This window comes from Ranitomeya imitator, chromosome 4 (assembly GCF_032444005.1).
Source record: "Ranitomeya imitator isolate aRanImi1 chromosome 4, aRanImi1.pri, whole genome shotgun sequence".
Classification (NCBI taxonomy): Eukaryota; Metazoa; Chordata; class Amphibia; order Anura; family Dendrobatidae; genus Ranitomeya; species Ranitomeya imitator.
Window position 1 is genome coordinate 142,837,975 of NC_091285.1, and position 15,749 is coordinate 142,853,723.

The following is a 15,749-nucleotide window of genomic DNA, read 5'->3' on the forward strand; positions in this document are numbered from 1 at the left end:
GATCGGGCTCCGTGAATGGACATTGCTCTGTTCAGTCTACCTGACAGGCCACTGATAGGAGGGGACCAAGGAGAATAAAACCTTTTAGCTGACTGAATGAACATCTATCTGAGGCATTCTGGCAGTTTTATTACAGTACAGGGGGTACGAAGTCTTTCTTGCTCTTCAAGCAGTCAGTTGTGAGACTTCTGCACACTGCAAGATGGAAGCTGCCATCTTTAAAATCCTGACAATTTACTACATAAAAGCATATCTTTTTGCTAATTTATTTTACCATATTTCTTGGAGAACCCCTTTAAAGACATTAAAAGACAATCTATTTTTTACTTATATAGCGCCAATTATCGTATTTTTCGCTTTGTTAGGCTGGGTTCACATTGCGTTAACAGCAGCCTGTTCAACACATACGTTAACGGGCTGCTGTTAACGCAAATGCCGGCATGGCAGCGCGCTAGCGCAGATAAAGCACCTGCTAGCTCTATCTGCGCTAGCGGTGACTGACCCGGAAACGCTGCAGCCTGCATCTCGGGGTCCGTCACTCAATGACGGCACATCACTAGCGCACGCCTATTGTGGGCGTGCGCTAGCGATGCGTCAGACATTGGATTCAATGGCGGCGTTAGCGGACTGCCGCGGTGTAACGTAGTCCATCTAATGGACAGGTTCAACGCAATGTGAACCCAGCCTAAGATTTTATTTCCCCAAAATGTGGGGAGGAAACACCAATGTTACTTACTGGTAGCCGTTTTTTCCGGAACCCATGACGGCACACGTGAGAGAGGGGATCCGCCCAGTCAGGACAGGAAACCCTACTGAAAATAAAAGGGCGGTACCTCTCTGTCGCTTCAGTTGGGTTTCAGAGCATGAGAGGCCCCCCTGGTTAGTATACATGGTAGTCCATCACCACATCATATTAACTAAAAAAAGCACCCAAAGCAATAGTGCACACCGAAAAGGTGATAAAGGGGGGAATATACGGGTGCCGTCATGGGTTCCGGAAAAAGCGGCTACCAGTAAGTAACCTTGGTGTTTTCTCTTCCCCCCATGACGGCACACCTGAGAGACGTTTGTAGAATGAAACCTTAGGGAGGGACCACCGCTTGTAGTACCCTTCTACCAAAGGTTAGGTCAGCAGAGGAAGAAAGATCTAGCCGGTAGTGCTTGAAAAAAGTTGAGGGTGAGGACCAGGTAGCCTTGCAAATTTGATCAATTGATACCTCAGCCTTTTCTGCCCAGGAGGTAGCCACGGCTCTGGTAGAGTGAGCCTTGATGCCTTCAGGAACCGGAGTGCCACCCGCAGAGTAGGATAAACTAATGGCCTCCCTAATCCATCTAGCAATAGTACTTTTAGCTACCCCACACCCTCTTTTGCTACCCTGAAAGGCTATGAATAGGGTTTGGTCTTTCCTCCACTGACTAGTCATAGATATGTATTGTAACATAGATCTTCTCACATCTAGCATGTGGAACTTTTGTTCCCCTGGATTTTTGGGATTACTACAGAATGATGGTAAGGTAATCTCTTGACTCCTATGGAACTTTTGAACCACCTTGGGGAGATAAGCCGGGTCCGGTCTTAGAACGATCCTGTCATCAAAAACCTGAGTATACGGAGGGCATAATGACAGGGCCTGTAAATCACTTACCCTACGTGCCGATGTTAAGGCTACTAGAAGAACTGTTTTAAGGGTAAGTAACTTAGGTGATAACTCCTGTAAGGGCTCAAAAGGGTGTTTAGTTAGGGCTTTTAAGACCAAATTTAGATCCCAAGGAGGGATTTTTGGGATAACGACCGGCCGAGATCTACTACAAGATTTTATAAATCGTGAAACCCATCTATTTGAGGCAAGATTACAGTTATATAGGGCCCCCAAGGCTGAAACCTGAACTTTAAGGGTGCTGGTTGCTAACCAAAGGTGTAATCCTGCTTGCAGAAATTCCAGGACCCACCTCCCCCAATGGTTCACCCAGGAAGTCAAGAAATTTTTCCCATGTCCTACCATAGATTCTAGAAGTTATGTGTTTTCTGCTTTTCAACAGGGTGGAGATTAAACCTGGTGAGAATCCTTGGCGACTTAGTAACGCCCTCTCAAATTCCAGGCTGCCAGATGGAAGCCCTTCACCTGAGAGTGGGTTACTGGGCCCTGGGTTAGCAGGTCCGAAACCTCTGGCAAAATCCATGGGTCTGTTACTGACATCTGCCTTAGAAGGGAGAACCATGGTCTCCTTGGCCAAAATGGAGCTATGAGGATAATTTTCGCCTGATCTTCTCTGATCTTCCGGATCACAGCTGGAATCATCACTATCGGGGGGAATGCGTAGGCCAGAGAGAACTTTCAGGGTATCAGTAAGGGCATCTACTGCGAAGGGATGTTCTCTTGGATTTAAGGAGCAGAACTTTCTGACTTTTTTGTTGCGCGAGTTGGCAAACAAGTCTATTTCTGGTGTGCCCCAGGCTTGGACTATTTGCTGAAATATCTGGGGGTTTAGGGACCATTCCCCCTATCTTAAAGGTACCGTCACACTAGACGATATCGCTAGCGATCCGTGTCGTTGCAGCGTCCTGGCTAGCGATATCGTCCAGTGTGACAGGCAGCAGCGATCAGGCCCCTGCTGTGCTGTCGCTGGTCGGGGAAGAAAGTCCAGAACTTTGTTTCGTCGCTGGACTCCCCGCAGACATCGCTGAATCGGCGTGTGTGACACCGATTCAGCGATGTCTTCGCTGGTAACCAGGGTAAACATCGGGTTACTAAGCGCAGGGCCGCGCTTAGTAACCCGATGTTTACCCTGGTTACCATCGTTAAAGTAAAAAAAACAAACGCTACATACTTACCTACCGCTGTCTGTCCTCGGCGCTGTGCTTCTCTGCTTCCGGCTGCCCGGCGCTCACAGCCAGAGCAGAGAAGCAGAGCGGCCCTGCGTTTAGTAACCCGATGTTTACCCTGGTTACCGGGGACCTCGGGATCGTTGGTCGCTGGAGAGCTGTCTGTGTGACAGCTCTCCAGCGACGCTGCAGCGATCCGAATCGTTGTCGGTATCGCTGCAGCGTCGCTTAGTGTGACGGTACCTTAAGCCTCTGCGACTCAGGAAGTCTGCTTGTGTGTTTTCTATGCCCCTGATGTGTAGTGCAGACAGAGATAACAGGTGTTGTTCTGCCAATTGAAAGTAGTTTTGATGCATTCATGAGGCCTTTGGACCTCGTCCCCCCTGATTGACATACGCCACCACTGCTCGATTGTCCGTCAGGATTCGAGTATGGCGACTCCGGAGTAAAGGGAGAAAATGTCTTAGGGCTTTCTCCACTGCCCATAGCTCTTTTTCGTTTGACCCATAGTTTTTTCCTCGTATCGACCAGGTACCTTGTACAGAGTGAGACCTCAGGTGAGCTCCCCAACCTGTACCGCTTGCGTCGGTCGTGAGGTCTTTGACCGGATTTTTCCACCGGACCCCCATTGTCAGGTGGTGTTCCACCGTCCACCAAACTAGGGAATCCCTTACGCCCAGGGAGAGACAGATTTCCTTCTAAATGCCCTCTTAATAGTCTTTGAGCTGAGAGAACTTCCCACTGCAGTTGTCTTAGGTGGAATTGTGCCCATTCTACTGCCGGAATACACGATGTTAACGAGCCTAGAAGGGACATCGCCTTTCTCAGAGTCATTGCTGGTTGACGTATTGCTGTACTGGCCAGGTTTATTATCTTGTCCACTTTGTTTTCTGGAAGGAGGCAGAGCTGACGCTCGGAGTCCAGTATTAACCCCAGGAAGGACTGTAGTTTTACTGGCAGTAGTCTGGACTTGGGGATGTTTATTATCCAACCCAGCTCCATTAGAGTTGAGGTTACCACTGATACTTGATGAGTGCAGTGGGACTCTGACCTCCCTATTACAAGGAAATCGTCTAGATATGGGACAATTACTACATCCCGGGACGGGAGGTATGACATTACTTCCACCATCACTTTGGTGAAAACCCTGGGGGCAGTAAACAGGTCGAATGGAAGGGCTGTATATTGATAATGCTTTAACTGATTCTGAATATAGAGAGCTACTCAAGTATTTCCGATATTCCTGATGTATTGGTATATGGTAGTATGCATCCTTTAAGTCTATTACTGCCATGAAGCAGTGTTGGAAGAGAAGTTTTATGGTCGTGTTTATAGACTCCATCTTGAAAGAGTAGTTCTCTATAGATTGGTTGAGCTTCCTTAGATTTATAATAGTTCTCCAAGAACCATCCGGTTTTTGGATCAAGAAGAGGGGGGAGTAAAACCCGTCTCCCTCTTCCTGAACCGGGACCTCCTGAAGAACCTTTTTGTGGATAAGTCCCAAGACCTCAGTTTCTAGGGCAGATTGTTCCTGCTGGGACTTCCTTCGGGGAGTTATTATAAAGTTTTGTCTGGGTGGACAGACGAATTTTATATTTAGGCCGTCTTTGATAATGTTCATGACCCAGGTACTGGGGGAGATCTGTACCCAGGCCGGAAAGAAGAGGGAGAGTCTTCCTCCCACTTCTAGCGTAATGTCATTGGGGGGATTTTTTTGCCGATGTAGAGGGCCCTTTAAACATATAGCCCGATCCTCTCTTATCCCTAAAGTCCCAATTTTTTCTCTCCCCTGGGGGGCGACCTCTGTTATATCTTCTCCTCCGAAAAAAAGGTTTTTTAGAATCTTTAGGGATGTTGGGAAAAACTTTCTTTTTATCTCCTGCATGTTCCAGGATCTCTTCAAGTTTTTTTTCCCAAAGAGAAGTTGGCCATCACATGGAAAAGAGCACAGCTTGTGTTTAGATGGCAAATCCCCCGGACAACCTTTGAGCCAAAGGGCTCTTCTTGCTGCATTGGACAAGCCCGTTGCTCTTGCCGTTAGTCTTGCGGAATCCGCAGAAGAGTCTGCCAAAAAAGCTGCTGCTCCTTGCACTAAAGATATATTTGCAAGGATGTCAGTTCTGGGTACTTTGTTTCTTAGCTGATCCTCTATTTGTTGTAGCCAGACTATTAGAGCACGGGCCGTACATGTTCCAGCAATTGCTGGCTTTAGGCCCCCCGCTTAGGCTTCCCAGATGTGTCTCAGAAAACTATCTGCTTTTTTGTCAAGCGGGTCTTTGAGAACACCAGAGTCTTCTAACGGAAGGGATGATCTTTTTAAACATTTGGCTACTGCCCCGTCAATTTTAGGGATCTTCTCCCAGGACTCAGAGTCTTTATCCTCAAAAGGATATCTCCTTTTGGATGAAGAGGGCAAAGAACCCATTTTTTCAGGTTTTTTCCACTCTTTCTCAATTAATGCTTTTATTTTTGCATTAACCGGAAACGTGCGTTTCCTTTTCTCTTCTAAGCCACCAAACATGACATCTTCTAGTGACCTAGGTGTCTTCTCTTTAAGACCCATTGCAGATCTAACTGCTTTAACCAATTTATCTACGTCCTCAGTTGGAAAACATGGACGACCTCCTGAATCACTGAAAGAGGAGGAATCTGAAGACTGGACAGAGACCGAGGAGGTAGAGGGAAACCGGGATGTTTTATGACTCCCCTGTCAGAGGCATCTGACTCTGTAGACGCCTTACGGCTTCTCCTTCTCGGTTCATTAAGGGCCAATTTCAAGGAGTCTTTTATTTCAGCCTGTATTATGGCTTTAAGGCTAGTGGCAAAATTAGGGGTCTCTTGTATAGTTTTACTAATGCAGTCAGCACAGAGATCCTTCTGCCAGTGAACTGCAAGCGGGTCTTTACAAAGGGCACACTCTCGGTTCTTTGTTTTACCACCAGCTTTCCTGGACCCCTAGTGATAAAAACAGACAAAAATGGACCCTGTTACCATAAGGGTGACATTCACGTAGATCACTCACCACCACCGACAATCAAGGGTACCGATTTTGAAGGCTGGACAGATGCACGTGAAGCGTCCCTCCTGGACGCCGCCGAATCTTGCCGGACAGGATGACTGCTGTTCCTACCACTTGAGCGGCTGCTCCTGGTATGCTGGTGGCTCGGCAAGGCATCTGGTGAGAGCTCCTGCTGCTGCTGTGAAGGCGGCTGCTGCTCCTGTTGTCCCACTTCCATGGTGAAGTTTTTGGACATGAGCGAGTCTTCTGTGGTCCAGCACCTTTTTATGGGGGGACCACTGCACTCCCCGCCTCCTTCGGTACCCAATAGTGACCCCTCCCTCTCTCTGCCGTGCCGCCGGAGTTCCCTTTCACCGGCCGGCATTTCTTCATGGGCGCCGCCATCTTGGATCCGGTGCCCGCCCCCAACGTCAAGCGGGTACGCCCATTCCCAGCGTGCCTTGCGCGTGACATCAGACGAGCGACCCGGAAGCGGCCACCGCACCTGGACGCCGGCAGAGAGGGGAGGGCGGCGTGACAGCCATGGAAAGGAACCCGGCCCTCTGACCATGCTGCCAAAACGCCCGCTCGGACGCAGAGACCCGGAGGACCCGCGGACGGCGCATCCAGGACCCGAACTCCGACGCACAGGCGCTGCCTGTTCTTCCACGCCGGGACGGGACCTGGGTAAGTGGAATCACCGCCGTGTTCAGCTCAAGGGTCCCTGTCAGGATAGGAAACCCAACTGAAGCGACAGAGAGGTACCACCCTTTTATTTTCAGTAGGGTTTCCTGTCCTGACTGGGCGGATCCCCTCTCTCAGGTGTGCCGTCATGGGGGAAGGGAAAATGGGGGTACGTCTTACAAAGCGGCTATACCGCTTACCGTTACAGTTGCAAGCTGGGATGAGGGGGTGTCCGCTGCTTCCCAGGGTGATGGAGTCTACGATGCTGCGGGGGGCTCTGCCGACATTTTGTTGAAGGCCAGAGCCCCCCGCAGTTCGTCCATGCTTTCCTGTGTGACGGACTCTGGGAAAATGGCTGCCGGGAGGCGGCGCATGCAGATCGTGATCTCAGCACCATGATCTCAGGAGATGGGATTTCAGCTCTGAGATCTCATCTCTCGAGATCTTGGTCCCAAGATCTCCATCTGCGCATGCACCGCCTCTCGGCGGCCATTTTTCCGATCTCCACCACACAGAAGCATGGACGAACTGCCGGGGGGCTCTGGCCTTTCACAAAATGTCGGCAGAGCCCCCCGCAGCACCAAAGACACCCCTGCAGCACAGGACACCTGCACACCCCCTCATTCCAGCCTGCAGCAACGCTCTATTCCTGCCTCCTCCAGCAGGAACCCTGGGACCCCTCTTCACCGCAGCCATCCCCCCGGTATGCAATAAGATGCATGGATTATAAGAAGCACCACCAATTTATTAAAAAAGGTTTTCCTATTTTTCTCCTTAAAATTTGAGGTGCGTCTTATAATCCAGAGCGTCATACAAAGCGAAAAATACGGTAATTCCACTGGGGCTCACAATCTAGAATCCCTATCAGTATGTCTTTGGAATGTGGGAGGAATCCTGAATACCTGGAGGAAACCCACGCAAACCTGGGGAGAACATGCAAACTCCTTACAGATGTTGTCCTTGGTGTGATTTAACCACTGAGCCACCGTACTGTCCTACATATATCATGTGTGTTAATAGGTTAAAGTGCACTGCTCTAAAGTACTGGAGAGCCAGAACTGCAGTATTGTTTGCATTGTTAACTGATTCTTTGGATATTTGAGCATAATGTGATAGTGTTAGGTTTTAACATTTCTGTTCTAGGATACACAATTATTTTAATAAATAAGCAAGTTTACACCAAAATTCATAAATGATTTTAAGACCTGCATAATGCCTTATTCCAGCAGATTGGTGCTCACCTGATTCTCCAGTTGTAAGGTAGAGTTACTGATGAAGTAGAGGATTTCACCAAAACTAAGTGATAGCTGTGGGGCTGGAGGTATTGTACAGCTATGGAGGAATATCAGCTCCAGGATCTTTGCTCGTAGTAGTACATTTCCTGTACTACTGAAGAACAGCTCTCTGTGGAGAAGAAACCCCTCATCTGAGTAACAGAAAAATAACAGCTGTTCACAACAAAGTGCAGTTTCCCTACGAACACAAACTGTAGCTTCACACCACTCATTCTTTTCTTCTGATTAACACCAAATGATTTGTGACTATTAGAAAAGTTGCATAGACATAGTATGAAAGAAAATAGTGGACTACATACAAAAATCAAAGTTTCTATAATTCATTCCCATTTACTAATCTATGCGATGAAGCCTCCCCGTTGGAGAAATGGTTAAGATTAGAAAGGTATGAAGGACTTCGGTGGTGGTAATTCACGATCTATATACTCATTACCCCTACCCAAATCTTAGCCAGTTCTATTTAGATTAGGTTTTTCTTTTTTCACTATAAAAAGGTCAGTCTCTACAAAGATCATTACCATATAATCTCCCCCCGCCTCCATTTCAGGTGACTTCAGAATAGGCTGTTGCATGTGCCTGTAAGAAAGGACACCATTTCTGGCCATTGTTTGACATGTAGACTAGATTGATGTGGTATAAAGCCTGAAGTGGGTGAAAACAGGTATCTTGCCTTGTGGGTGGAGAATAGCTGAAATTGTTACAATGATTTCACAAAACGCTGCAAATACTGAAACAAGCACATACAAGACCCTTGCTCCAATATTAAAGTTCTCAATCAACAACATTAAATTCCCTGCTGAAAACCACATGTAAAAAAAAAATGCAGAAACAAAATATCAAGATAAATTGACAAACCTAAATCTGAACCAGGCAGAGCCCTTTTATTGGAATATTAAATACTTCCTAACACATCAGACACTGAACTTAATACACTACTCAAAAAAAAAAAAAAATAAAAGGGAACACTTGAACACCACAATATAACTCCAAGTCAATCACATTTCTGTGAAATCAACCTGTCCAGTAATGAAGCAACACTGACTGTGAATCAATTTCTCCTCCTGTTGCACAAATTAAACAGACAACAGGTAGAAATGATAGGAAATTAACCAGACAACATCTATAAAGGAGTGATTCTGCAGGGAATGACCACAGACCATTTCTCTGTTCTCAACCTTTTTTGGCCGTTTTAATCACTTATTTTGTCACTGCTCTCCCCCCTAGAGGTACTGTACAGTAGCATAAGGTGGTGTCCGCAAGTCAAAGATGTTGCTCAGGTAGTGCAGCTCCTCTAGGATGGCACATCAATGCGAGCTGTGACAAGAAGGGTAGCTGTGTGTCAGCACAATGTCCAAAGCAGATAGCAGGAGACCAGCCAGTACACCAGGAGATGTGGAGGGGGGGTCCGTAGGTGCAGGACTGCTAACTCCTCCTTTGTACATGGAGAACCAGTTCCAGAGCCATGCAAAATGATCTCCAGCAGGCCACTAACATCCATGTGTGTGCTCAAACTCAGACTCCATGAGGGTGGTATGAGGGCCAGACGTCCACAAGTGGGTATTGTACTTACAGCCCAACACAGTGTAGGGCGATTAGCATTTGCCAGAGAACACCAAGATTGGAAGATTTGACATTGGCACCTGGTGCTCTTCACAGATGAGAGCAGGTACAAATTGAGTACATGTAGCAGGCGCGAGTCTAGAAACGCAGTGAAGAACATTATGCGATCTTCAATATCCTCCAGCATAATTGGTTTAGCAGTAGGTCAGTAATGGCACGGGGAGTCATTTCTTTGGAGGGCCACACAGTGATTAGAATCGATGTGCATCTCCTTCCCCTTTAGTGGAGAATGTTACCCTTTAGCCTACCTAAAATTATATGTACCTTAACTTTACTCAATCTCCAAACATGATATACAATGCTCAAAAAAATAAAGGGAACACTTAAACATCACAATGTAATTCCAAGTCAACCCCTTATGTAATATCAACCTGTCCAGTTATGAAGCAATTTCTTCTGCTGTTGTGCAAATAGAAAAGACAACAAGTAGAGATTATAGGCAATTAGCAAGACAACCACTAAAAAGTGGTTCTACAGGGGGGGGGGGGGGTGTGACCAGACCATTTCTCGGTTCTCATCCTTTGTAGTTTTGGTCACCTTTGCATTTTGTCATTGCTCTCAGCCCTAGAGGTACTGTACCATAGCATGAGACATTGTCTACAACCCACAGAAGTTGCTCATGTAGTGCAGCTCATCCAGGATGGCACATCAATGCAAGCTGTGGCAAAAAGGTTTGTTGTGTCTGTTTGCACAGTCTTCAGAGAATAGAGCAGATACCAAAAGACAGGCCAGTACACCTGGAGATGTGGAGGGGGTTGTAGGAGGGAAACAACCCAGCAGCAGGACCACCACCACCATTGGGCAAGGAGGAACAGGAGAAGCAGGCCACTAACACCCATGTGTCTGCTCAAACGGCCAGAAAGACTCCATGAGGGTGGTATGAGGGCCTGACAGTTTGTGACCTGCTAAAGCGTGCCAGAAGTCACTTTTCAATGTAAGTCTATGAGAGGAATGTTCTGTCTCAGACTTACATTGAGCATTTCTGAAGTAACAGCTGACTTTCGAACAGTCAGGAGTTTCAGTCACAAGATTAAGTGCGGGACCAGAGTGGCAGCGGCGAATAGAAAAAAAAATAAAAAAATGGAAGACCACAATCGGCGAGTATGAAATTGGAGTCAGGGATCTTACAGTAGAAGCCCCACTCCATCGTTTAAACCACAACTCTAGCTTTTTCCTTTTTTTTTTTTTTTTTTAAACTCTCCACATCATGCAATAGTGGCTGCAGAGTTGACTATAGGTTGCTATTTTTTTCTCATCAGTTACACATTATGAGAAATGTATAATTTATCATTGCAAGATAAGCCCTATAAAGCTTTAAATTCATTATCTGGCTATTTCCTTTGTATGATCTAGCTTTATTTTAAGTCGTGCCAGGATGAATAAAAACAAAATAGCCTGTAGAGGAGGTCAGACAGCTTTCTCTGATATGGAAAGACTGATGGTCTACCCAGGTCACACAGATCTAACTGCCGGCGATTATCTGGTTTTTTTAGTACCCATTTGATCAGTGCAAATATGAAATCTGTCTCCATCATTTCCTGTAGTTCGCTCTGAAGCAACTTTAAAAAAAAAAAAAAAAAAGGGGGGGGCAATCAAACACCCTTACTTTCAGATACCATCAAAAACTTATTTTCAGACAAACCTCTTTTTGCCTCAATAATCAAGATCTTCATTTTAAAAAATATCCTCTATAGTCCAAACTGGATAGTGAGCAATTGGGGCAATAAAACCAGTTTAACTAAATCAATTCTAAAAACTTTTGATAACGGCAAGCTATTTCAGATTTTTAATTTGGTGTTTGATTTTTTTTTTAAATAAGGTTATATTCAAAGGGATAAAATTAGGATTGCCCGCAATATTTATGCCCAAATACTTAATATCCCTAAATACACCCAAATTCTCAAATTATTTATATTCCTAGCAGCCAAGCAAACTACAGATGTGTGTGTGTGTGTGTGTGTGTGTGTGTGTGTGTGTGTGTGTGTGTGTGTGTGTGGGGGGGGGGGGGGGGGGGGGTAGTAGAAATCAGGTTTAGATCAATCACAAGTCAAGAAATTCCTTTCTTGGTATAAGATCAATGAAAGATTATCTGCCATACTTATAGATGAAGTCCGTAAATTTGAGAAAATTTTGCTTCCCTGGGCGGAATACGCCAATCACACCCCTTTTGCCACACCATCACTTTGTCTACATGCTCCTGACTCCTCAGACACGTCCAATTCTTAATATTGAATTAAACTCGGCTAACTTCCTCATGTAAACACAATACACATTTGGTATCATGCATCCAGAACGACCGGACCTTAAACAAAAAAACAAAACTGTCCCACTAGTTAACCCCTTTAGTGAATATGCATAAAAAAAACGAACCGAGAGGCGTCATACCTCCGAAGTGTAATACAATGCAATCAAAAAGACGAATGTAAATAAAAATGACATAGCTGATAATGGCATCTTGCCCCCCAAAAAACCACTATACAGCTCCGTCAATACAAAAATAGTTATTCAGAATAAACTGATGCAAAAGCAAATTTTTTTCTATAAAAAGCTTTTTATCCTGTAAAAAAAAAAGCCATGACATTAAATATGATTTGCAAAAAAAAAAAACATTTTTCAGTTGCTCCTCCATCTGCTGTAGCCAGATAACAGATCTTGCAGCACAAGTTCCTGCTCTGGCAGGTCTCAAAGCGCCCATTGATGTCTCCTAGGTAGCTGTCCGACTTCCTAACTGGTCTCTAAAGGTACCTTCACACTAAACGACGCTGCAGCGATCCAAACAACGATCCGGATCGCTGCAGCGTCGCTGTTTGGTCGCTGGAGAGCTGTCATAGACAGCTCTCCAGCGACCAACGATCCCGAGGTCCCCGGTAACCAGGGTAAACATCGGGTTACTAAGCGCAGGGCCGCGCTTAGTAACCCGATGTTTACCCTGGTTACCATCCTAAAAGTAAAAAAAAAAAAAAAACCACTACATACTTACCTTCAGCTGTCTGTCCCCAGCGCTCTGCTTCTCTGTACTGGCTGTGAGCACAGCGGCCGGAAAGCAGAGCAGTGACTGTGCTCACAGTGAGTGCAGGAAAGCACAGCGCCGGAGGACAGACAGCGGAAGGCAAGTATGAAGCGTTTGTTTTTTTTACTTTTAGTATGGTAACCAGGGTAAACATCGGGTTACTAAGCGCGGCCCTGCGCTTAGTAACCCAATGTTAACCTTGGTTACCAGCGAAGACATCGCTGAATCGGTGTCACACACGCCGATTCAGCGATGTCTGCAGGGAGTCCAGCGACGAAATAAAGTTCTGGCCTTCTAGCCCCGACCAACGACATCACAGCAGGATTCGGATCGCTGCTGCGTGTCAAACTGAACGATATCGCTAGCCAGGACGCTGCAACGTCACGTTTAGTGTGAAGGTACCTTTAGAATACCCAGATCTTTGAAGGACAATAGATTTTTTCGAGGATTTAGCTACTGCTACATCAGTCTTCAGGCTTTTATCCCAGAATGAGGTAGCCTCCTCCTCAAATGGATATTTTTTTCTTTAGGGATGAGGTCAATGAGGCCTTCCCTATCAGGCCTCTTCCACTGTTCCCTAAGTTTTTAATTTTCTCATTTACTGGAAATGTACGCGTCCTTTTATTCTCCAGGCCCCTGCACATAATATCCTCAATTGATTTAGATTCTTGTGTCCACCAGCCCCATATGTTGGTACTTCTAGCCTTAACTAACCTGCTTATGTCTCCCACGGGAAAACATTGTCTACCACGGCATCATCCTCAGACAAGGAAGAGAATGAGGAGGATCCTGAATCAGTTGTCCATTACTCTAATGGACCTATCCGAATACGATAATTGGCTAGGTCTCCTTTTCGCTTTCTTTGCACCCGTCTGCATCAGGGCTTTGAGGGAATTTTTGACCGGTGATTTAATGATTGTTTTGTTTAAGACCTAAAACCAAAGGACCCACTCATTGTTTTTTAAATGCAAAGCACACTTATTTTTACACTTTGCAACAGCTTTTCTAGGCCTCTGAAAATTAACGCCCCATTAGCAACGGTGAACATTCTTTAAGATCACTCACTACCTGCTAATATTCAAGGATACCAGACCTGTAGGCAAGATCAGATCACAGGGTTGTTACTTCTTGGAGTCTCTGGACCTCTGGCCAGTCTTACTGCCGCTTTTGCAGTGTGTCGGATAACCTTGCTTCTCGGATGATGATGCAGTCACTGCTGCTGGGGGGTCCTGATGCTGATCCTCCATTATAAAGGAGAGTTGGAGAATCACAATCTCTACTTCAACATACATCTTCCGTTTAAATGTTGTGCATGCAGAGTTTTCCTGCCTCCTCCAGCGCCCGTAAGTGAAATAACTTCCTGAATGCCACCCGATTACATCATGTTTTAGGCTGCCGATGTACTGGGCGACAGGGCACACCATCTTGAGGCGGGCCGTGTGCATGCGCCAGGCAGTTACTAATTTACTCAGCACCCTCGTCATCAAGGTGTGCCATGTGACACCCTGCACACGCTCCGGTCTTCCTGGATTCATCCGGTGCACAGGTCAACAGGGCCCACTATCGCCTGGAAAGCAATGCGCACGCACAGACCCAAGCTGCGTGTAGGCAGCAGATTTCCCAGACCTCTTGCTGCCCACACTTGCCTACTATATAGACTAATGCCCTGGGGTGGCATTTCCAGACCCAACTCATCAGTGCCACTGCCAGGTAAGCCACTCTTGCAGCTACTGGGTCAGGCCTGGGACATTTTTCTAGCAACACCTATCTTCTTGAGGTCTCCCATCGCAGACAGGAAACCGAACAGATGCAGAGGAGAGGTGTCACCCTTTAATTTTACTGGGTTTCTTGTCCTTGATCGGCAGATCCTCTCAGGTGGTGCTGTCATGGGTGAAAGGAAAAAGAACGACTAATTAGAACAGATGTCATCTATAAAAAAGGTACCTAAATGTGAATATGTGATACTGCCTGCATCTCCTCAGTACTGTGGTTTTTATATTATGAAGAGGTTTTGGAGAGTTTCTGCTCTAAAAAAATATTTTTTTTATAAGCAGAAACTTAAAATCCTCAAATACTCAAAACTTGGTTCTGGGGACATATTAATAGACTAACAGTTGTTCTGGTGATGTATTCATGCAATTGCCCCTTTATACATTTTTTTGCGGCCCTTGCGATTGCCATACTGAACCAATGTGGCCCTTCAATCAAAAAAAAAAAAAATGTTGTGCACCCCTGATGTATTCATTTGCGACATTCCAGATTTCAAACAATCCTCAAAGCAATGGATAAATACATCCTAGACATTACATTATGTGAACGGCTACAGCAGGAAAGCAGAAGAAACAGGATGTGGTCTATTAGGTGAAAAGATGCAATCTACTTGTTAAGCGACTATACAGGAGATGTGGTTTCAGGAAAGTAAAGAAGTCTTATCCAGGCTAATCTTATTCACTAAAGGTACCTTCACACAACGATTTCTTTAACGATATTGTTGCTTTTTGTGATGTAGCAACGATATCGTTAACGAACTCGTTATGCTTGACAGCGACCAACGATCAGGCCCCTGCTGGGAGATCGTTGGTCGCTGGGAATGATCAGGACTTTTTTTTGGTCGCTGATCACCCGCTGTCATCGCTGAATCGGCGTGTGTGACGCTGAACCAGCGATGTGTTCACTGGTAACCAGGGTAAATATCGGGTTACTAAGCGCAGGGCTGCGCTTAGTAACCCGATATTTACCCTGGTTACCATTTTAAAAGTTTAAAAAAAAAAAAAAACAGTACATACTCACATTCCGTTGTCTGTCACGTCCCCCGGCGTCAGCTTCCCGCACAGACTGTCAGCGCCGGCCAGCCGTAAAGCAGAGCACAGCAGTGACGTCACCGCTGTGCTCTGCTTTACGGCCGGCGCTGACACAGTTAGTGCGGGAAGCTGACGCCGGGGGACGTGAGACAACGGAATGTGAGTATGTGCTGTTTTTTTTTTTTTTGAACTTTTATAATGGTAACCAGGATAAATATCGGGTTACTAAGCGCGGCACTGCGCTTAGTAACCCGATATTTACCCTGGTTACCCGGGGACTTCGGCATCGTTGAAGACCGTTTCAACGATGCCGAAGTCATTGGTCGCTGGAGAGAGCTGTCTGTGTGACAGCTCCCCAGCGACCACACAACGACTTACCAACGATCACGGCCAGGTCCTATCGCTGGTCGTGATCGTTGGTAAGTCATTTAGTGTAACGGTACCTTTAGTTTCCTTTGGTGGCTTGTTAGGAGGTAGGTGGACTGCCAGCTGGTATGAGGTCTTCATTATACACAGT

General features: G+C 46.0%; 1 protein-coding gene across 4 annotated transcripts in view; it reads right to left on the reverse strand.

Annotated features, from left to right (window-relative positions):
• Positions 1-15,749, reverse strand: part of SIMC1 (SUMO interacting motifs containing 1) — a 114,810-nt gene that overhangs the window by 70,889 nt on the left and 28,172 nt on the right. For 2 of the 4 annotated variants that reach the window (XM_069763983.1, XM_069763982.1), the window contains exon 8: positions 7,748-7,910. The exons of 1 other annotated variant lie outside the window; for it this stretch is intronic. In XM_069763983.1, the coding sequence (XP_069620084.1) occupies positions 7,748-7,910 (163 nt within the window). Of the gene's footprint in view, positions 1-7,747; positions 7,911-12,698; positions 14,313-15,749 lie in introns of those variants that run through there. One more of the 4 variants, XM_069763986.1, reaches the window with a different exon arrangement.